Consider the following 22,619-nt stretch of genomic DNA (forward strand, 5'->3'; position numbering starts at 1 on the left):
TGACGTTTTGTACGTCTCGGTCATTGTATGACGAAGGAAACATGGTTGGGGCCAGCCAAGAGGGGGTGGGCCGACTTATTTAAACTGTGGTCTTCGTATCTCACTAATGTCAATTTCATCAGTAATTTATAGATAGTAAATCCACTCGAGACCAAAATGAAAAAAATACAACTTATGTCCAATTTCGAATTCTAATAGTTTATATAATTTTTATATAAATTTTTATTAAACGAATTAAATACAATTCCTGATTTGAGCAGAAGCTTCTTCAACTCAACCTTGTGGTCGTGAAGATGAACATTTTATTATGAAATCAGTTTTTCAAACAGACAGCTTTTCTTCAGGATATTATGTTATTTTATAAATTACATTTATTTTCTTCATTGGAAAGGTAAATATAGGAAATTATATGGTGTTTAAAACCAAGCTAACGACCAGCAATACAAACGTTTCTTACAAATGTCTCAATTGAAACCATTATTGTCTTTGCACAGGTTGTTATTATTAAACTAAGAAAAACAACACTTTCTCAGAAGGATAAAATAAAATCACGCAAATTCAATCAGAGATTAGTGATGAATTGCATATTAAATAGAATTTGAAACTTTGCATGGTGGAAATACGATATGGAAGGGTTTGCGGTAACACCATGTAATGACCGTCTCTATAATGAGTTGGGGTGTTCTGAAAAGAACCGTTGGGTTAAACTCGACGTTTCGATCAGTATGCTCTGATCGTCTTCTGGAGAACTGCATATTGCTTCACCTTCGACCTCAAACATACTTTTTATAATAATATGAATAAGTAACATTGTCATCTCATAACATGATTTTTATTTATATTATCCAACACTGTTTGGTCACAATCAGTACTGCTGAGCCTCGGTCGAAATATTCTTTTTTTAATGGATCAATCAAAACAAAACTTACACAAACGTCATTCAATCTTTTACCTTAAAGTTCCTTTGGTCTGATAAGTATTGTGCTGTCATTAATTTAATATATAAAAATTTGGGTTAACCATCCTGATTACAATCATGTATTTCAAATAATTACAACCACCAACAACATCGCAAAGGATGTTCTTATCGAGGCGGCTGTAACTTTTTGAAGTATCAATAAATAAATAAAAAATGGTTTTGAATTACTTCCTTGACGCAAGTCAATCACAAAATAAAATATTTACAACTAATAACATGGTGTCAATTTTCCGTGACAAAAGAACCGCTAAGGAGCAGATTTCTTCTTAAAAGAAATGGACATCGAAAAGGGAATATCTTTTCTATATATTAAAAGTGGTTTTTTTTTGCTCATGTTGCCGCAAGTATGACTATTTGATCATGACGTCATTATGATGTCACCAGCTAAAACAAATACAGTATGTTCCTATACCATACAGCCGGTATGACAATAATAATGACAACATTTTGTCCCCAAATGGATGGTAATGTGTAAAGAAGCCTGTCCTGATTTACCAGCTCTGAAATCACTACTCTAGTCACTTCACTTTAGTTTGGAATAAATTAACCATTTAGTCTTTCCCGCACTAACTTCTAACTGTTGTGGATTGTTCAAGATGAGTGTATATTCTTTTAGTTATTTTTTTCGCTGAAATAATGTCAATTGAAGTTGACTCGAGTGCGAGATCCATCATGTCCAACCATCAAACAGCATTATCTGATTTTCCTTTCATTGTGGAGCAAGTCTGATTTCGTCTTATCCTTGCTTAGAGCACTATTGTTTGACTTGGGGAATATCTGATTACTATATGTTGTGGATGGCGTCATTTGGTCATCCACTGTTCAAGTCCCACTATTTTCAGAGTTCAAGCTGGTCAGGTTGATGCGACGGTGCCCATAGTCCACTTCTATGTCCAATCACTCTACACCTTCAACAAAATTGGCAGAGTTCAGTTTGCCAAGCAATCAGAATTCGTTGAGTCCCCCACCCCCGGCTATACCGAAAAGACTCGAGTGAATGAAGGCATGAGTGGGGCGCAGCGCCTCGTCTCCCCGTACAGCAACCAGGGGCTTTGGTAGCCCAGGCTCCTTGGGATTTAGCTTGATACAGCAAGCCTCGCTGGTTTTCAGTTTCTTCTGTTAAGTTACATCCATGTTTGTCAACGAGTGGCAGAGTGTGTTGGACTCCTAATCACGTGTTGTGAACGGGGCAATTTGGGTAATGGTGATGATGATTATGATGATGATGTTGTTGTGGTATTGTTCTTAGTGGTGGTGAGGTTGTTGTCGTAGTTAGTGATTTTTCCCGTGGCCGGGTATGGCCTACTACGATTTCCTCGACTCCCATCACCCTCTCGCACCTTTCTCCACCAGTTAAATTCTTTTCACATGTACACTCATGTCAAATGTAACCAACCGCATTTCACGCGGTGCAATTTGTCACTTTAGATTCGATCTAAAAAATGGCCAGGACCAGTTTCTCTTGGGAATTTTGTCGGGAACTTTTACCAAACTGTTTCATTCAGCAGCCAGCAGCTTGAAACTTCGCACTTGAACGCACAACTTTTGAAGGAATTGGCTGATAAATAAACAGCAGCTGTGGCCAGTAAAGCCCATGATAACAGTTTGAGATGGGGGATAGTCGAGCAGAACTGACGCAGATGGCTCTTCAGGAATCATACCCCGTGTTTATTTGGTGTTTTACCGCTTCAAAACATATCCACACGAGTTAAGTATCGAGTAAATCATAATGAAAACACATGCATTGAAGGCAGGATTCGTTTACAGCTGTTAACTTTACATTCAAATTACAAGCAATGAATCAAATCAAATCATTACGGTCCAAATTTGTTTGACAAATATACATATATCGAAAAAACCATAATCGAGTGTGCACACATTTTGAATGTTCCTTTTTGTATACATTTCTTCAGAATACTAATAATCGATTTGAAAACCACATTGCAATATCGATCTTAGACATGTCCCAATAACACCCATTATTCAGTCTTTAAAATCTGTTTATTATTATTGGCTAAGAAGGACTTTTTAAGTCGAGGGTTTATAACTTGTTCCTTCAATGATGTTGTCGGTCAATTCACTTTTTGGTAAAGGAAAGTTGGGAAATGTCTTATTTTTTGTTTCTTTTATTTACACGCTGTATATAATCTTTATTAGTCATCTTGAACATTGTCCCTACTCTTAGAGACAGACCACTTTACCTTTTGGCATTGCCGTATAGTAACAATGGTTCAAAGACTGCATATCATTGAGTGGGAATATTTACCAATCAAAACGAATGACTTGTTATCATTCTCCGAAAGGTAATTTTCAATCAGTTATGTTAAACTGATAACATTCCTGCTCTTTGTGCACATCGTCGGACGTAAATGGGGCAAATGGGGTCCAATGACTTGTAGGTATCATCCATTTGTTATCACTTGACCTTTGGCGTCAAAAGAAATATCTACAATATACATCAATATGCATTTTGCTATCATTATGATGAATACTCAAAGTAGTTCCGGTTGTAATCACACCATGTGTTGAGTGTAATTCCTTCGCGGATCGATACCTCCCATCATAGTGGAAGGGTCGTAGGTGAACTGTGGATTCGTCCGCCCCATATAACCTAGTCCATTGCCGCAGTAACGGGTGTCCCTCATGTATGACACATCCCTTGAGTATGGTGTAGGGCGAGTATTAGATCGGAAGTAACAACTCGGCCCATAACTGTATTGGTTGTCAGGATGGTAGGTCGGGTAGGTATCCGTTGCGCATGTGCCGTTGGTCATCGGTGATTGGCCAAGATCCGGGAAGCTTGGATTAGGGTTGACCAATTGTGAGCTTGGGAGGGTATTGGCTGGTTCTGACGTCATAGGTGGGGATACCGAGGTCCCTGTTGTTGCACCTCGATTCGTCTCAGAAACTAAAAGGAAGTTTCGACAATAGTAACTCAATTAGTAAACTGTTCAAAAATAAATCATGACTGTAATGAAACCTGTCATTACTGTACACCAGAATTACCGATAAAAATAAACAGATTCAAACCCCTATAGATGTAACTTATTATACAACTTACTTTGTTCATTTGATTGTTGTCTGTGTGTAAGAGGCCTGCTCCTGCTAATACCCACAATCTGTAATGAGCTTGGTCGGTGATGATTCCTTGTCCTTGGCCCATTAGAATGGGGCATAATCTCGATGATACTAAAGAAAAACACACATAGATTGAAATGGTACACATTGTATGAGACAAGTGTCTAAATGTTTAACATTCAGACCCAAGATTTCTCCATTTATTTTTCAAATAACAATATACAGGCCCTGCCGTAATATTCGTTTGTAAAGCTGATTTCTATGTGGTACTTTCTAGTTATATCAAGATCATTTATATCATTTTTAAAAGTTAAACACATGATATCATATGAAACTGAACCATTATTGATATACATTAACGCCAGTATTGTTCAGACGAAATAACTGCGAGCAGTTTTAAACCTTCTTAAGTAATTTAATATAAGAATCGATGTTTCAATTCCTAAGTTGTTACAACTCAACAGTAAACTCTTCGTTTCATATAACGCAAAGAACTGCAATCATCTCAATTTCACCAACATTCCTTTGTGTCCCCCAAAAAGTACAGAACAAGAAATTGTTTGGTGTTTGAGGGAACATCTCCCATGAGACCCATGAATCGCTTGCCAATCCAAAACGATTAATTCACGGTCAAAATGCCATCATGTTTTAATGAATACAAGTTCTGCTAACCTCGAGCCTTGGTGTGAGTTGAGAAGTCCAGATGAAGCACGAATACTGAAAAGTAGAACAGAAAAACATATCATGATGATAAATTAATCAACATAAATAGTTGAGCGTTTTACAGGCGTGTTTGGGGTTCATACGATGACAGATTAAACGGTTGTATTTAATCTTTCCGACCTCGACTTAGATTGCGTCATTAAATGTACACTGTGATCGTATCCAGTAAAATAAATAACACTAATCAAATATAACTTTAATATTCTTTTAGTTTTAGTTTGGGAAGATGAACTCGTTACGAAAAAAAAGGTTTTCGTTTGTTCAATGGCATTAAGGTTTTGTTTTCACCCAGTAAAGGTGCGAGCAACCAGCCTTACCCGTATTGCACTCTACGTTCATGAAGTGATTTTTATGTCAGGCGTATATTATAATATCAATGAAATACAGAATGGCCATCTATTTATGTGAAGGGACCATTAATGGTGTGTAAATCAGCAGTTTTTTCCCCTGAATTGTCCCTTCCCCTTAATTAACAAAATGTAAATATCTGACAAAAAATGTGATAAAATGGTGTAAATCTGGATATGCTCACACGGCAACCATTCCAAACTTGGGCTTCACCGAAGAAACATAATGGAAGTTGAAGCGGTTTTTTTTTTTTTTTTTTTTTTTTTTGTTTGTTTGTTTGTTTGTTTTTTTTTTTTTTGGGGGGGGGCATATACGGTAATTACACTTACCAATCATCAGGATCGCATTCTCTGAATCCCTTAGCGAATGGGTTACTTGCAATCTTCAACTGGGTTATCTAAGCCAAAGAAAAAACATTTTGTTAAGTGGAGTTCCACATTGATGTATTTTTGGTATGTATAAACTAGGCCCAATTTGAAGGCATTTCGGTAGAAGAGTCATATGCTTTCAGTTCGCCGTAAGCGCAGAATTCTGCAGCATACATTGCCATGAAATAATAACCGTATTTATTACGCGCCTTTTGCCAAAGGATACAAAGCGCCAGGTAATGTTACTGCAAGGTGTGGGACGAAGTTTGAGATATAAGACATAATCCTTAGCACCATGTAATGGTTTACAAGGTGCTGTCGCGCAATATGCTGCCAAGCCAGCCAGAAACACCGGGCGAACCCCTTCTCTTTTCGATAAGTGCACTGGGTTCTTTAACATGCATTTACACAACACATGGGACCAACGGCTTTACGTCCCATCCAAAGGACGAAGCGTCTTGCTTAGGGACACAAGTGTCACGGCTGGGGATTCGAACCCACACCCTGCTGATCAGAAACACCAGAGTTTGAATTCGGTGCTTCTAACCGCTCGGCCACGACACTTCCACAGATGGTTTGTAGCTGACTGTAAAACATGGTAACACTGGACGTGACCCTTCTTTCAATATACCGATAGTTGATACACACTTTGCTTCTTACATCTGTTCTGCGCTTAGTCACTTCGGCACTTTAAGTCATGAAATAAACTTTGATTGACCTGTTAATGTTCTACATGTAGGCCATCGTGTATACGTGTTCAACCTTGAATCGCACTCAAAATGTCAACTCAACTTCAAAGATGAATATAGACAAGTTGACTTTGATTAAGACTGTCAAATCTTTTCAATTTGTTAATCGATATGTTATTTTAGGCTGATTTTTAATATTAAAGTTGAACTCAAAGGTTGAGTTTCCTGTTGCAGTCCTTTTCAAGCACGACCAAACTAGTTGCTTAGTGTACAGTCTCATAATGTTTGATAAAATAGGAAATAATATGCGACGGTTTGCTCAGTGATGGAATGGCAGGATACTTTGTATGATGGAAAACCCTCTAACAAACTAAGCTATGCTGTATATGTAATAATCGTTTTAATTGGTTGTGCTTGTTCTGAAATGAACCCGGGTAACCCGACGTGTCTATCAAGAAGCTCTGATCATCTTCAAGATAAAACAAATATTGCTCAACAACTATTAATATTGCTGTTGTTAATGTGATCTTGACTTATTTAAATAGCCAACTGATATAAAAATGCACAGGCAGCATATGGCATATTCAAATTTGTCAAGAATGACGGCTTGTGAACCAGTGAACTTAATACTTTGTTAACAACCCCGTTCTGTCAATTTCTTTTAATTTCTAAGACCATCGGGACGAGTTTGTATCCTTATGGGTGTAGTCAGTTCACCCTCATTAGCTTAAACTCCATGGGGTTGCAGGTGTAACGAAGAGTCCATACTAATTTGTCTAATCCCAAGATGTCCTGCAACTCACAGGGAACCATGTATCATCGAGTGTTGAGCGATGGGATAGACTCGTCAGGGAACCAGGGGATCATAACACACTAACTTAATAGTAATTTGCATATTAATAATAGTGAGGTTTTAGTGTAAGGATGTTTTCATTATTTTAAGGTATGCTACAGCTTTATTTAAAAGGTCAAACATCTATATAGCCAGATCGTATGCAGTATTTTAATGCAAATTTTCCAGCATTTCCATACTCAAAGTCATTTGCGCTGTCTTAGATTTTGTTTGTGAAGTTTTCTGGGCAACTCCACCATAACAAGAATGTGACATTTGTTTCAATTTCAACCGTGCATCATATTGCTCAACGATTACATTTTACATAATTTCATAAGATTTACATTTTTGTACATTTCTAATAAAGCATCCTCTTAATTTGTTTGAAATAACTTTAGAAAAAATACCTAATTGTCTCATGAGAAGGTTTTGAGCTCTTATACACAGACGCCTAGCAAAGCACCTCAGCTTTTACATCCAGAAGTGGACTTTGCTGAGCAACAGCGTAGATGTAGAAGTATATAATGTGAACGGAAAGATGTTTGGTTGTTTAGGCTCTACTTTGGCTACTTAATAAGAACATCAGTAGTGGTTTAGTGTAAAGTGTAACTTGGCTACAAATCTTCCTGCCACTCCTCCTTACCCTATGATTCTGATACGCTGTGACTGCAGTAAATTGTGTCTCCTGAAAGATGAAGGTTTTGAAGTCTCTCTCAGGGGCATCATCGAAATCCTTACGACCACTGACGTGAACCACGTGGAAACGAGGTTGATAACGGTGCATCGAGTTTAGAATAATCTATAGACAAATACAAAATCAGAAATTAAGAAAAGGGGAATGTTTTAAAACAAGTTAGTTCACTTCATGCCAGATTAAGAATGATGTATAATGTCACTCTGCCGTAACATATACCATGTGGGCCTAGATCTAAACGGTGGATATGCCATCTATGCTTGAACTTCAGTATTATTTTGTTCTTGAGCAACACGTCCACTTGTCTTTTTCGTATACTGGGCAGGATACGTATAGTGTGAGTATGCAGCAATATTTCAACACTTAACGGTATGAGTCAGACAAGCCTTAGTCCAATATTTCACTCAGCTTCAAATTATTCGGACAAACTCCCACAAACCTATTTGTCATACCACAAGCTATACTCCAATCCAAATCCTCAATACTGTTCGTCATTTCCAAAAATTATTAAATCTAACTAAATCTAAGACGATTATATCAAAAACAACCAAACAATGCAAATTACGCGTTATTCCTTCTTTAAAAGTTTTGGATATTTTTGTTATTCTATTCATTCTCAAACTGTTTTACTTTTCGTCTTGGTGCTTTACTGTAACCACAATCTAAATGTATAAAAAGAGTTCTAAAACAGCTCAAATAAGGAGTACCAAAAAACCTTTGAATGTAGAAACGCAAACATCAAACCTTTTTTTCTTTTTTAACAGTTTTTTCTTTTTTAACCTCCAAAGGTCCAACCAACATTCAGACACGACACTTACATCAATAGTAAGAACCAATCACGATTAAGTTACTATACTTACATGTCCATTATCATCTAAGAGGTTATTTGTGAGTTTGAGTTTATCAAAGGAGACGATTTGTTTCATCCACATAGCTCCTCTAGCTGGTGAATCTGGATGTACATGAATCCGTCCTGGCATTTCAGGATCTGCCTTCCCTGCTACTAACCAGCTAGAGCTGTGGAAGGCATAACGATATCTCTTATCATCTACCTAGGAAAGAGCAATGACAGAATACAACAACATTATCAAACAATTAAAGGCACTGGACACTATTGGCAATTGTGGGTTCGAATCCCCAGCCGTGACACTTGTGTCCTTGAGCAAGACACTTGACCATTGCTTCGTCCTTCGGATGGGACGTAAAGCCGTTGGTCCCATGTGTTGTGTAACGCATGTAAAAGAACCAAGTGCACTTATCGAAAAGAGAAGCGATTCGCCCCGGTGTTCCTGGGCTCTGGCTGCTTAATGCGCAGGAGCACCTTGTAAACCCTTATAAGGTGCTAACTAATTGGGTCTTAGAATTCATCACTGCTACAACCTATCTTTCTGAAAGTTTGTATATATACTCAGCGCTTTGAGTACCTTGTTTGGTAGATACGTGCGCTATAAGACTTCGATATTATTATCATATAGCAACAAGCATCCGTGACAGTGTCTGTAAATTAACTGAACTTACCGGAACAAAGTCCATCATGAGGATGTATTCAGCCATGGGATCCATCCCGGAAATCTTGACTTGAAAAGTAGGAAACATTCGCCTGATCAAAGAAATATCAAGACATCAAAAAAGTTAGTTAAAAGAATTGTACATAATATAAAAACTAAAAACAACAAAACAAAAGTTCATTCTTCGTCATATCCCTGCCAAAACCAATCCATAGGATATAATAGGTTTTGTACTAAAATAATGCCATGGAACCAAACTATCATTCATTTTGACTGTGCTTTAACAACACGATAGACCGAAGAAAATATCTTGTCGATTTCACGAAAAACAATACAACATATCAGAATTTCACATTCTAAAGCAACATTTAGAGCGTGAGTTTTAAGAAAGTAAGTCCAGGTCAAGAAAATAAAATTATTTTTTATTGACAATGTCTTATCATCTTCCTTACAGCACCTGCTAATATGGATCTAAAACTTAATGAAAATCTCAAATAATATGTAATTTGTACTATAATTAATTGAATCAGAACAGTCGGTATAGCTGTATTGTGGAAGTCATTGAAGTACTTTAGGGCATGTATGAAGTAGGTTATCGGCTTGTACTAAGAGCCATGTGAACCTGAACACCGTGAATATCTGACAACCAATCTACTGTTCTATGTAGTTTACCTGAACTAGATTTAGCAGACCTTTTCGTGACCAGAGTACGGGTGGGTAACCCATCAGTATACTAGAGTAGAAAACAGTACTTACTAAAATCCAGTATATTTGACATTTAATACTTTGTGAACCAATGCAACTAAAATAAATTTACAGTACATCTGTTGTGAAGTTATTCAGTCAAACAACTATCTTCATTTTGTCACCAAAAGAGAACAGGCTATACAGGGATAACTTTCAGAATTAAATCAACTGCTGAAGTACTGTGTTTCTTTTGCAACATTTCCAAGTTTAGCATAATATTGCGAACATTTGTCATAATTTTTTATTACAAACAAAAAAATTGGGGCAAGTGAACAAAACCCTACCCCCATGGCATTCAGATGATCTGTGATAAGCAATAACCATTAGTGTTCACAATTATGACGTTTGAGTTTGCCGGGATAACCCTTTGAATTAACTATTTAATTCCGTTTTGTCTTTAAGAAATACTGACTGTGAGCTAAGAAATAATACATTTCTTATATATTCTCACAAGTGTACGCTCTTAAAGAGTACCACTCGCAGTAGTCTGTTGAACGAGACGTAGATTAATTCAGGGTGAAGGATTGTTGGTGGTCAAAATCACTGATTGTACCTCAAGCCACAAGAGTTGTTATTCCCTGCTGGTTCTGTCATCATACCAACCCTGTGGGTACAACTAAGAACAGCCGCCAACAAATTGCACTACCAGAAAATGTAACAGTTTAATGAAAGCTTGAACACAGTACAACATACTCCTATGACCTTTATGGCAAGGATTGCAGATCAGAAGTCATCGATTTTTCATCTGTTTTTAAATTAAGTTCAGCCACCGCTTTGGGGTGGACTAGAAATGCTAAACCCAGCGACATGTTTTTACCGTCTGGTACTCCACGGTGTACCGTGTGCTCGCACTACACCGTACCGTCATCTCGCCCTTGATGACCGGATGAAAACGTACCGAAATATGCCACCATTTCCAGTCGATAATGAACAAAGATTCTGCGACAAATTAGCCAAGCAGAATCACCGCGACCTGATGTGTTGAGCCAGCTGTGTTTAGCTCCCACAGTAAAAAAAAAACCAAAATATGACAAATGCCACATACTGTTTTCAACTCAATTTTATTTAAATGTAAACTGATTAAACTTTCTCTGCCTAAAAACGAGGCACAATAGTTTTCGCCTACTAACTGATGTCACACGAAATTTCTTCTCCTTTTTTCGTTGTAAAAGCACTTAAAATTAAGAAAATTATCAAAAAACTTAACACACAAATTTTGTGAATTGAATTATTATAATTGTTGGAGCAAAAAATTAAACTAGGAAAAATCAGTATTAAACATGAGACTTTTTCGAGTTAAAATCTTTCTTTTAAGATAAGAAATGTTAAACACTCGCTATTGCCTGATGCCGAGTACACTAGAGTGTAGAATCCTTACTCTATGACTAGAGTAACATGACTGTTCCTTCATTGCAGTAGACATGACTCTTTGTAGTTCTTCTTATTTGACTTTCTAAAGTCCTAGTGAAATTATCATTGACTAAATCTTGAGTAGGTTAATAGAGTCAGCATACATGGTGCTGACAGAATGAAAATCAACTAAATCTCATAGAGTACAATCGTCTATCATTTCGCTCATCGTGTATTACAATTATTGATTACATTAAAATACCAGCAGTAGTTCATATTAGACTTCTGTCAAATTGGACTTCAGTGTAGTAGACCTATTAAACATTGCTGACTTAAGTGTAGTAGACCCATTTTATTATACATTGCTGATGGAGCGGATAACATGTAGCCTCACTGACGTACATTGCCTGTATTTGCTTCTTGGTCAAATAAAATATTAATACTTAATAATAATAATAATAATAATAGTAAATATTGGTGACACTATTTTGATTTACTGTTGAATACTTATTTACACAAAGTCTTTTTTTTTTAGTTAAGCACCCCCTTCATTATTATCTCATTATTGTTTATGTCATATCTAATTTTCTCGCCCTGATTATGAATGGAATGTCTTAACATCGTCCGGATGTCAAACAAAAGTATATTATTTGTCTTTATTTTGTTATTTTATTTATGGTATAAAATATACAAACAAAATGACCAGAAGCAGAAGCTGAAACGGTTATGGTAATATCAGTCTAAAAATATCAACAATCACATATTAACAAGTAATAAAGTGTAACAAGTACAACATTTACAAATCGTCTTTGGACTGACGCCCTCATCGGGCTAGTCTTCATCACTGGGTAAAGCTCATCTAGGAAAAAATGCTCAGCAATTAAATAATTTATCTGGATGAGTCTGTTCAGTAACTGATATAATTGTCTGTTGCTACCGACGACAGGTGATGAAGACTAAGATTGATCGTCTTAAAGACGCCAGTACTTGGTGAAGATGAGGTCCTCATTCCTTTAGTCAGCTTAACAGTTCTCATTAAATCAACATCCACAACAACCCTAAGCAAAAGTCTTTCCCGTTTTTTATGGAGACATAAAACTTGAGGCAAGTGTCTTCCAGCTAAATAAATCCAGGATGTTTTCAGTCACACCATGGATGAAGAAAATTCACACTAAAAGGAGACCAGTCTGTAGTTCGTTTTTGTGGTATAATTAATCTTGTCCTAAAGATGGGTTACATCATGGCATAGGCACACATCATTAGCCGACATATGTCAAGTAATTATTAATAAGATAAATATGTACGTGTATAAACAAGAAGCATTGAAACATTAAGCATGTATTAGATTATGAGTCAACGTGATCATAGCCAAAATGAACTGAACATCTGAACATTGACGGGCTTAATGAAGTCAAGTTCGGGTGGGAGTATTTGTGGACAACATTGGACAATGTTTTACCGAATAGTAAATGATTTGAGCTGCAATCAGATGCTTTGAAACATTGCTGTACGTTTTGTAGTGCTTTATCTATCTGGCAGGCAGTGTTTGCTTGTCGAGTACATCCCTGGTGGTATAATAGACCTGATTATTTTCTCAAAGAACAAGCCGAAACACTTAGCGTGCTTTTCAAGAAACGTGACCCCCCTGTCTCCATAACTAGAACCCGGTGGTTACGAAGCGCCTCCGGGCATGGAACGATTATCTTCAGCTCGGTAATGAATTACAGACCGCTATGAGGACATTACAAGCTAGTCTTGAGACTACAAGGAAACATCTTGATATAGTATAGAAGACGGATGGGGGATGTGTCTCGTATGATCAAAGGAATGGTATCAAGGGAGATCGTAGTATATGAAGATTAGTATTAACCATCTTACAATGGATGTAAACTCTCACTCGATGTTGCAGTCTAGATCAAACAATTATCAAATTATATCTGCAATATGTTATACCGTCTGTAGAAAACTCTGTGCCGAGGGCTCATCCTTTATCTTGGTATTTTTTTTAAATTTGTCTTTTACCCACTTTTTCAAGATGTATTTGTTATGATGGGAAGGTTTGCGGTAACACCATGTAATGCGTGTAATGACTATCTCTAATCGACTAGGGGTGGTTCTGAAAAAAAAACGTTGGTTTCAACTCCACGTTTCGATCAGTATGATCTGATCGTCTTCGGTATCTGTTAGTTATACATGTATGCTTTAAGTGTTGTTATCTTTATGTGTTACATATCGATAGGCTTATCATGAACCGAGTTAATTACATACTGATCCTGACGGAAGAAATGAATTGAATTGAATCGACATAGGTCTAGCATAAATACTAATTTGAGTAATCAGTCATAACGCAATATCCGCAATATGGGGTACGATGGATATAAATTGTGCCAAAACATGTTTGAGTAAACACCTGTTTACTTAAAGGTCAATAACGAGTGATACACAAACTTATACGTGTCAAGGTCCTGTATGCATATGCTAGCTAAGGCTTCCAGTTCATAATAACAATATCAGCTAGTCAGTCAGTGATCATGAATAACTCTTTATTTACATACGTTATTGTGGCTGAATGTCAAAAGATTTCTCATTTATTATTAATCTCCATCAGATATCAATTTCAAAAACCGCTTCTTGATGTCAGACAATTTTTTATTATTTCTTTGTTCTTTTTTTTTGCCGATCGATTCAGACAAACCGTTTTTTTCTGGCTAAAACCCCTCATGCAGCATCCTTATAGAAGTAACAACCCAAGTTTCCAACAACTGGAATTTAGCTGTCATCAAGTACTGGTGACGTCATAAAGGAAGATGATATTTCTAAACATCTACCCTTCATCTAATGAGGACCTTGGAGTTAAGAAGAGTCTGTGAGTGCATGCCCCCGTCACGGACCCTTCAACAATTAATTAAGTGCCAGAAGATTTTTACGGCCCCTTGAAATGTCTCAATAAACACAAGTTCCATCCGAAAGTCAAGTCCGCAGGATTGGTTATTTATTTCTTGTCATGTGCATTTGTTGAATTAAAGCAAATAATTCAGTTGGAGCGCCAAACCCAGATGAATTTTCTCTAACAATGAAGACACGTTCAATGACATTTGGTATGAGTTTGTGTCATTGTGGACAAATTATAAGAGATAAACCTTGCAAGTTGACAAGTTATGTCAATCATTTTAATGTATCCCACCTAAGATATTGTAGGCTTGTATGTCTTTGTTTTACACAGTTGTAAAAAAAAAAAAAAAAAAAAAAATCGAATGAAGGTGTTTTAATTGTTCAATCAGTTTTGACTCATTTGTTTTAACAAGGTTGTAGTGAAATTATTAATTGAATAATGCCCATTCATTGTCTGAAGCGATTGTCATAACATTATATTTTAATGAAACCATGGAGGTAGGGTGATCAGATCAAACAGAGGATTTTTGACGAATGAGTCATTTTTGAGAGTTATCTTTGCGTTGGTCAAACCCGCCCTGGAATTGTGTCTTGAATCACACACAATTCGGGACATCTCCCAGTCCAGCCATGATTCAATGTGAGAATAAACAGTATCTCATGAAAACAGGAGACTGCTAATACTATAAAACACTCTCAAGTCAGGGTTTGTGTCTAGCCAGCTGTAGCATTACGCAACTTCACCATTAACGACCCCTGCCCCCACCCCTTCTTGGCTCAGTCTCTGCTACATCAGATAACCCCCATAAATCATCAGATAATCCCTTCCTATAAACCAAATTGTCCACTGATCCCATAACATGTTCTCTCTTATCCCGATAATCCCTCTTGATCCAACATGCAGTAAATAATTTGTAACACTCTCAGCGCTAACTATTTACGACACTTGTGATTTTAGTCAACATCTGTAGCAAGAAAGGAAATTGTTTGAACTGAGTGTTTTTTAAGATTCTTGTAAGAACTCAAACTTCCTGAAGAACGAGGTTGTGCCGAACCAAATTATTGACAAAAGATTTAACAAACCTGAATTTGTTCCTATTAAAATTATGTCTTTGGTTAGAGATTTCAATCTAGAAATAGTTCTCTTACATAATCGTGCAAATTAAAAACAGTTTCAAGTGTTTGTTGCTGTTGTTGTTGTTGTTGTTGTTATTGTTGTTGTTGTTGTTATTGTTGTTGTTGTTGTTGTTGTATGTGACATTGGCGTGTATTGGTTTTCTGGTATTCTAAATATCCATATTTGACAGTTTTCTTCATCCAGTCGGCCCAATCAACCTTCATTCACAACATCCATTCACCAATCACTTTCAAAATTTCTTCATTATAACATTTTCGTTCAGAATGTTCAAAGATAAATCAGTAAACAGATATCCAACGTAAATCCATCACAATCGTCTTTTTTTACAAGGAAACAGTTTTGTTTTTCAGTAGTCAGTATTGGACAGGAATATTTATTGGTTACGGGAGCTGGGAGCTGGGAGCTACGCGGAGCCCTCACTCTGCTGGCACCGCGTTACTAAGATGGATTACCCGCTAAGATTCCTCGTTACTTCAGTAGGATTGCATGAGGTGTTAGATGAGACAGAACGTGGGTGTGAGGAGAAAATGTAATCCACTTCTCTTCTTTCTCAATAATGATGAGAGTTTATCATCCTAGATACCTCAGCACTGATCAACCACCCCCCCTTCAATCTCAGAAATTATGCAAGGATGCTTACTTTTTGATGGTTTTGGACAGTTTAAGTCAACCAGATTTCAATTTATAGGAGTGCATGTTATAAAACATGACATAGAAGAACATGAATTACAAAACTTTGTAACAAAACAATCAAATGCCCGACTGAGTGCTATGAGGATGTGTGAATTTTGTAGGATATACACAGTAATTAAAGCAGACAATTCTTTCTTCCTCAAGTGGAGTTACATTATAAGACTCGTCTCTGTTTGTTTAAAAATGTTTTCAAGTTACTTCTTGATTTCTAGGTTTGCAAATGACAAAGTAGTAGGCCTAATTGTCTTTCCCAAAACAAAAATGGGAAATTAAATTGTAATTAACTGTAAACTATAGGGCCTAAGTTAGTTGAAAATCTCGGTTACTTTTTGATATGATACGACTTTTTTCATCAGATTAGCTGTTTCTCACACGTCTTAAAACACCGCTTGTTGAGTATAAGTTCTTTCAATGGACTTATCCAAGTTGAAAACAAATACACACAATCAAACGCAGCAACCCTTGTTTGTGTCTATGGTCCTTTCTCTATAGTGTAAGTAATGAGTAAAAGCCCATAAAACCCACCTGTCGGTACCATGAATAACCCCATTTACGTTTCTGCTAAGAACATGAACAGTAAGATGTAAACCTTAGAATGAAGTCAGGTGCAGCATTTCAACTCTAGATGACAATTAATATCCACAAATCATTAGGGTTCAAGTTGATTAGTACATTCCAATCCCTAGTCCCTATACACATACTATGCCAGAACACCGAAGAACCTCGGCAGCAGAGCAAGCACAGCACTGCAATCACCGGGAAGAATTTACTAATTTCTCGGCATAGCTGTTGATCAAGTACGCCATAAATATTCCAGCCGACCCATGGGATAACTGTATGTAATGTATTTTGATATTACCAATCGAGAAAATGGGACGATTTTTCTGATGGAAAACATTCTGTATGTGGGTTTTTTTCTTCGTTCTTTTCACCAAGGCCTTGTTTTCAAGGCGTTTACTCCACTTAACATTGAAACAGTTATGGCTTTATGTGTGTCGCTATACCTTTTTATATTTTTTTTTAGTGTGATATTAAAAAACAAGTTTAAAACAAGTACGTCTCTTGTGGAAACCAGCCTTCCTTGCCGATAAATGTTTGCTCATATTATTTTCATGATGTCATTGGCTAAACAAGGAAAGTAAAGAATAAAAATAACTGGCTGTTCTGCATGAGATACAGACCGATGCATGACGAACATTGACGGCCCATTGACTTCCAAACCCGATCTAAACCATGACTAAGCATTCGTCTGAACATTGTTTTATGCGATTACATTATTTTTCTTTTTTTTTCAAAAACTGTGTTAATTATTAGTGTTTGCTTTAAATGTTTAACAAACAAACACGCCGACGCCATGTGAGTAGGTTTAACCACCAATATTCTACTTCTTTCCTCGTATTAATTAATAATCCTCTACCATTCCAAATCACATTTCCACTATTTGTCAATCTCTTATTACAAACCTCCTCAACCCAAGACTAACTTATTTTAAAATAAAGAAAATTTCCAGCTTGAGTTTCAAACTTTGCCCATGGATTAAGAACTACCTCAATGCTCTTCCTAAAGTTTAAATTATAGTTTGAAGACAACTTTAGGTCTATGAAATGTTAGAACACTCCACAATGATTTAAAACAAGTTCATTAGTAATGAATTATAATAACAAACAAGGTCAAAGGTTACTGTCAGTTTACATGAATATAGCGGTGAGTATGTGCTTCTCATCAGCCCCCCCCCCCTCCCCTCACCTAACCGACCCAGTCACATCAGTATTGCCCGCGGCCCATGACACAATTCAACACAACTGTTGCACAGCCTAGCCCAGATGTACCCTGTTATAAGCCAGTGGGTTTACATTGTGAATTATCGTTTAATCAAGCAACCTACTTTATATAACAGCGTGTTACGAGGACTTAGTGTGCAGGAAAATATGGAAAAGCCTCTAGGTACACGTCATAGTCTTCAGGAAATTTGGAAATCCCTTACAAGATTGTTGGAGAGAAGAACAGGGAGGGGGTATATAGTTAACTAACAGACGGAATGTATAGACACTGAAATATCTTAAAGAACCTGGACACTATTGGTAATTGTCAAAGACCAGTCTTCACAGTTGGTGTATTTCAACATATGCATAAAATTACAAACCTGTGAAAATTTGAGCTCAATCGGTCATTGAAGTTGCGAGATAATAATGAAAGAAAAAACACCCTTGTCACATGAAGTTGTGTGCGTTTAGATGGTTGATTTTGAGACCTTAAGTTCTAAATCTAAGGTCTTGAAATCAAATTCGTTGAAAATTACTTCTTTCTCGAAAACTATGGCACTTCAGAGGGAGCCGTTTCTCACAATGTTTTATACTAGCAACCTCTTCCCATTACTCGTCACCAAGAAAGGTTTTATGCCAATAATTATTTTGAGTAATTACCAATAGTGTCCACTGCCTTTAAAGTGATTGTTATATCCTGAAACGTAGCAGGGAATGGTTGATGTAATGTTGAGGGCAGGATATTCAGTGTGATGGGTAGTGTTCAAAATACATGATTGACGTGACTGTATGGAATTCATGTACAACGTTAGTGATGTACGGAGATTAACTGTCTGTGTGTGCCACGCCATAGACCTTTATCATGATGGTGCAGCCATCTTACATTTCTCCCATTGATATCAATGTAACCAAACCGAGGCTGGAAGAACAAAATAGTCTGGTTCCTATTCATCATTGTTATTTGATAGAAGAAACATGACCAAAATGAAGACAGCATGATACACCTCTATAGAGAGACGAAATGCATTTCTCTCTTGTGTCCAAAACACCATCTTAAAAATATATTTCTTCTTGTGTTGAACATCTTGTGATTATTTGCTTAGATGAGTGTTATCAATGCCATCATTACCAAGGATGCCTTTCATTGTTCAGAATGCCATCAAAACACTGGACCCAATTTCATAGTTCAACATTTTCTGCTAACCAGCAATAAAGCAGGATACCAGTCATTGGTTACACATGTTACATGGTATTTTGGCTGGTAACCTTGTACTTCTCTATGATATTGGGCCGTTATGGTGAGGTGACCTAAAGTATACGTCAACAAACACATTCAAACCATAGAGCAAGGAATGTTACGTCATCGCTCATTATCGTCGTTTAATAGTCTCAGATCCTTTCTTTTTTCGTGTCCGATTAAATTATATGAATATCGTTGTTTTCCAATCTTAATCAAGTTATATGAAAATTACCTTGCCTTTTATCCTAATCAACCAAACAAAGCCCAGGCTGGTTCATTTAGAAACAGTGCTAAAACCATTGGACACTTTCGGTAAGCAGTATTGTCCAAGTCCCACACTTCGTGTATCACAACTTATATATAAAATAACAAACCTGTGAAAATTTAGGCTCAATCGGTCATCGGAGTCGGGAGAAAATGACGGAAAAACCCACCCTTGGTTTCCGAACGTTTCATGACATGTGTTTAAAATAAATCCGCAGTTCTCGCTATCGAGAATTGATATTGTTTTAATGTTTTTTCAAAAAGTAAAGCATTTCATGGAATAATATTTCAAGAGAAGTCTTTCACCATTACCTTCTGTAAACCCTGTAATTTTTTTGTAAATCTGTGAACTGTTATTTTTTTTTCTGTACCGAAATTGCCAATGACTTTAAGCATCATGTTATATGAAATTATATTTGTGCGATATGATGTGGAAGAGATTTGAAAGTGACTAACCTGCCTGCCTTGGTGACAATCATCTCAGTTCCAAGTGAATGAAATTCATCCCATAATGCTTTCATTTCCAGTCGTACCTCTACAGTCACGACTTTAGCACTCATTGGTTTCTCATCTAACCTCCTCCTTTTAGCAAGCTGTCCATCTTCAACATCTTCACCAACATCTCCATCACTGCTCCTGATTCTGTCTCTGTCTCCATTCATAGAAGATGTATCTGAAGAGGACCCTGAGATCTTTGTCATTGGATCAATGTTATCTTTACATTGATCACTTATGATCTGAGGACTGGAGGACCGTGTGTTGTTGCACCCCTCGTCGTAATCTGACGTGCTTTTAGCTGAAACTATAGGTCAAACACAAAAACACACTCTTTAGTTTGATTAAATATACATTTACAGTAAGTGATTGTCACAAATAGAAAACTTCCAATACATTGAAATTTGCTTTAGGGTGGCCTCAGCAGTGTAAATAATAAATGATTGAACATGAAATATTACAAAAGCATACTGTTTTAGTTTGATATAAAATACAATAAGTGATTATCACAAATAGAAAACTTCCGATACATTGAAGAGTGGTCTCAGCAGTGAATATAACTGTAAAATGATTGTACATAAAATATTACATTGATTATTAACGTGATTTAAACTGATGGAGAAAAAACCCGTAACAAAATACAATTCTTTATGCATTTTTACAATGTTTACGTCGTGTAAGATCTTTTTAGAAGCACTTTGTTTTGTTCTTCTTTATGACACTGAATTGTTATTACGAAGCAATGCATGAATTTGTGAATATCAATCTTACGTTAAACCTTCTCAATCAGTAAGCTCTGCACTCAACACAGCGTTACTGATCTCTGTATATTTTTGTTTCGTTCTACTGATCGAGCAGTTGAAGGTGGAGCTATTATTACATAGATACAAACCCGGGATGACAGACATTGACAGGGACGTGATTTATGTCCCCAACTCGCAATTATCCAACAAATTAGAAGTTCACATAAATATAGATGGTACTAGACTCGAGGTGCCATGATGCGACAAATAGATAGTAAGATGATCAGAAGAGGAAGATGAGAGAAGGGGAATTGTGGGATGTCTCGGGAACTAAGATATGGCACTAGACTAGAGATGCTATGATGCGAGAGAAAGATAGTGAGATGCCCAGAAAAGAGGAAGATGAGAGAAGGGGATTGTGGGATGTCTCGGGAACTAAGATATGGCACTATACTAGAGATGCCATGATGCGAGAGGAAGATAGTGAGATGATCAGAAGAGGAAGATGAGAGCATGGGAATCGTGGGATGTCTCAAAAACTGAGATGAGACCGAGAGGGGAAGACTGTGCAGTATCCAAAAAGGATGAGAAGGGGTGTTTCTTAGACTTGAAGCATGAGAAAGGGAGATTGGAAGATGCTTCTTAGTTCGACTTGGATACTAGAGGAACATGGTTTGATCTATTTGTAATCACTTTCAATGAAATATTTCAATCTAATTGAATTCAATTTCAATTAGCATACCTAAGATGTAACGGAAAACGGAATTATTCATTATTAATAGTGAAAATTTAACTTAGAACAATATCTCATTAGAGTCCACATCTGATTGAAAGTTAATTAAAATTACATCAACACTTAGTATTTTTATTATTATTTATATTAGTATTTATCTTAAACCTCTATTTCGTTGTGGGCTTTGAGTATCACCCAATCACAGTTTGGATAATTACCTTTTCGATAGCCTATGGAGGAATGGTGGATAAACCATGGAGGGAGGTTCTCCATGTATAAACCACAGGACCAAAGTTCTTCTCTTTGAAGCCTGCTGACCTCAACCTTTGACCCCATAAGGCCTTAAGAGCCACCCCCTAAACCAAGGAATGCGCCTTTACAGAGATTGCTTATTTTATTGAAGATCCATGCTTAGTTCGATCTGTCTTTACTCTATGGTTCGATGGCATGGTTACATGAGTGTGATACAAACCCGTCTGTTTCGTTTTTAAAGGGCAAGGGCACCCTTGCATTTGATCCTTGGTAAAGGGCACCCTATGAGTAAATAGTAAACTTCTACGGGAATATTCCAAGGGCAACAAGGCACTGACCAGGGGCATGGAAGCATCGCCTTCGTTGCCTCCGTTAAGTATGAGACCTGTGTTGGATTTCTGATCTCGAGTTGGGACGAGTTTCCTAGGAATAACCTTAAGTTGGTAACTGGCAATAGTACAATAGTTTCAATATTAGAGCAAGCTGTTCATTTGAATGCCGTCACTTTTTGCCAGTAATATATAAACATCATAGTTGATGTGGCCATCATTTGGAATGCTATCCCGTGGTGATGAGTTGATTGTTTTGCCTATCAGGTGAACTTCACAATAATAGATGGGTAATTAATCAGGTCCTCATTGCCTGCCTACTTTCAGGATGTTCTTGAGCATCTATAAATATCAACATATCAACACACGACACATTGTATGATGACAATCAATGGTCACGCATAATTAGCGTTACTAATGAATAACGTATACAGAACATTTTAATCCATGGTACTGGGCACCCTTCCTATACGTCATTCTTTTAAAGGGATATATTAATCTTGATGTTGTAGGTTGGTTGCGTATGTGCTATTCACATGACAGCAATTTAACTGGGGTCCCTTGCTTAATTTTAACATGGTTGTAAAATGTAGCAATGTTTGAAAAGATTTTGCAAGAGAACTTGGACAGAAGAAATAGATTTTTGTCTTTTCACACGAGGTATACATTTTGTAAATATTTTACAAACATGCTACAATTTAGCAAGGGACACTTGCTAAACTGCTCTCATGTGAAAGGGGCTTTACAAACTGATATGCAGG

At 36.9% G+C, this 22,619-nt stretch overlaps 1 protein-coding gene across 2 annotated transcripts in view; it reads right to left on the reverse strand.

Annotated features, from left to right (window-relative positions):
- Window positions 1–290: 290 nt before the first annotated feature.
- Window positions 291–22,619, reverse strand: part of LOC139938923 (T-box transcription factor TBX1-like) — a 31,066-nt gene continuing 8,737 nt past the window's right edge. For both annotated transcript variants that reach the window (XM_071934595.1, XM_071934594.1), the window contains exons 2-9: window positions 19,763–20,108; window positions 9,230–9,311; window positions 8,572–8,763; window positions 7,661–7,816; window positions 5,458–5,525; window positions 4,730–4,774; window positions 4,041–4,168; window positions 291–3,887 (exon numbers count right to left, since the gene is read on the reverse strand). In XM_071934595.1, coding sequence (XP_071790696.1) covers window positions 3,493–3,887; window positions 4,041–4,168; window positions 4,730–4,774; window positions 5,458–5,525; window positions 7,661–7,816; window positions 8,572–8,763; window positions 9,230–9,311; window positions 19,763–20,007 — 1,311 coding nt within the window. In that variant the 5' untranslated portion in view covers window positions 20,008–20,108 and the 3' untranslated portion in view covers window positions 291–3,492. The remainder of the gene's footprint in view (window positions 3,888–4,040; window positions 4,169–4,729; window positions 4,775–5,457; window positions 5,526–7,660; window positions 7,817–8,571; window positions 8,764–9,229; window positions 9,312–19,762; window positions 20,109–22,619) is intronic.

This window comes from Asterias amurensis, chromosome 6 (assembly GCF_032118995.1).
Source record: "Asterias amurensis chromosome 6, ASM3211899v1".
NCBI classification, from domain to species: Eukaryota; Metazoa; Echinodermata; class Asteroidea; order Forcipulatida; family Asteriidae; genus Asterias; species Asterias amurensis.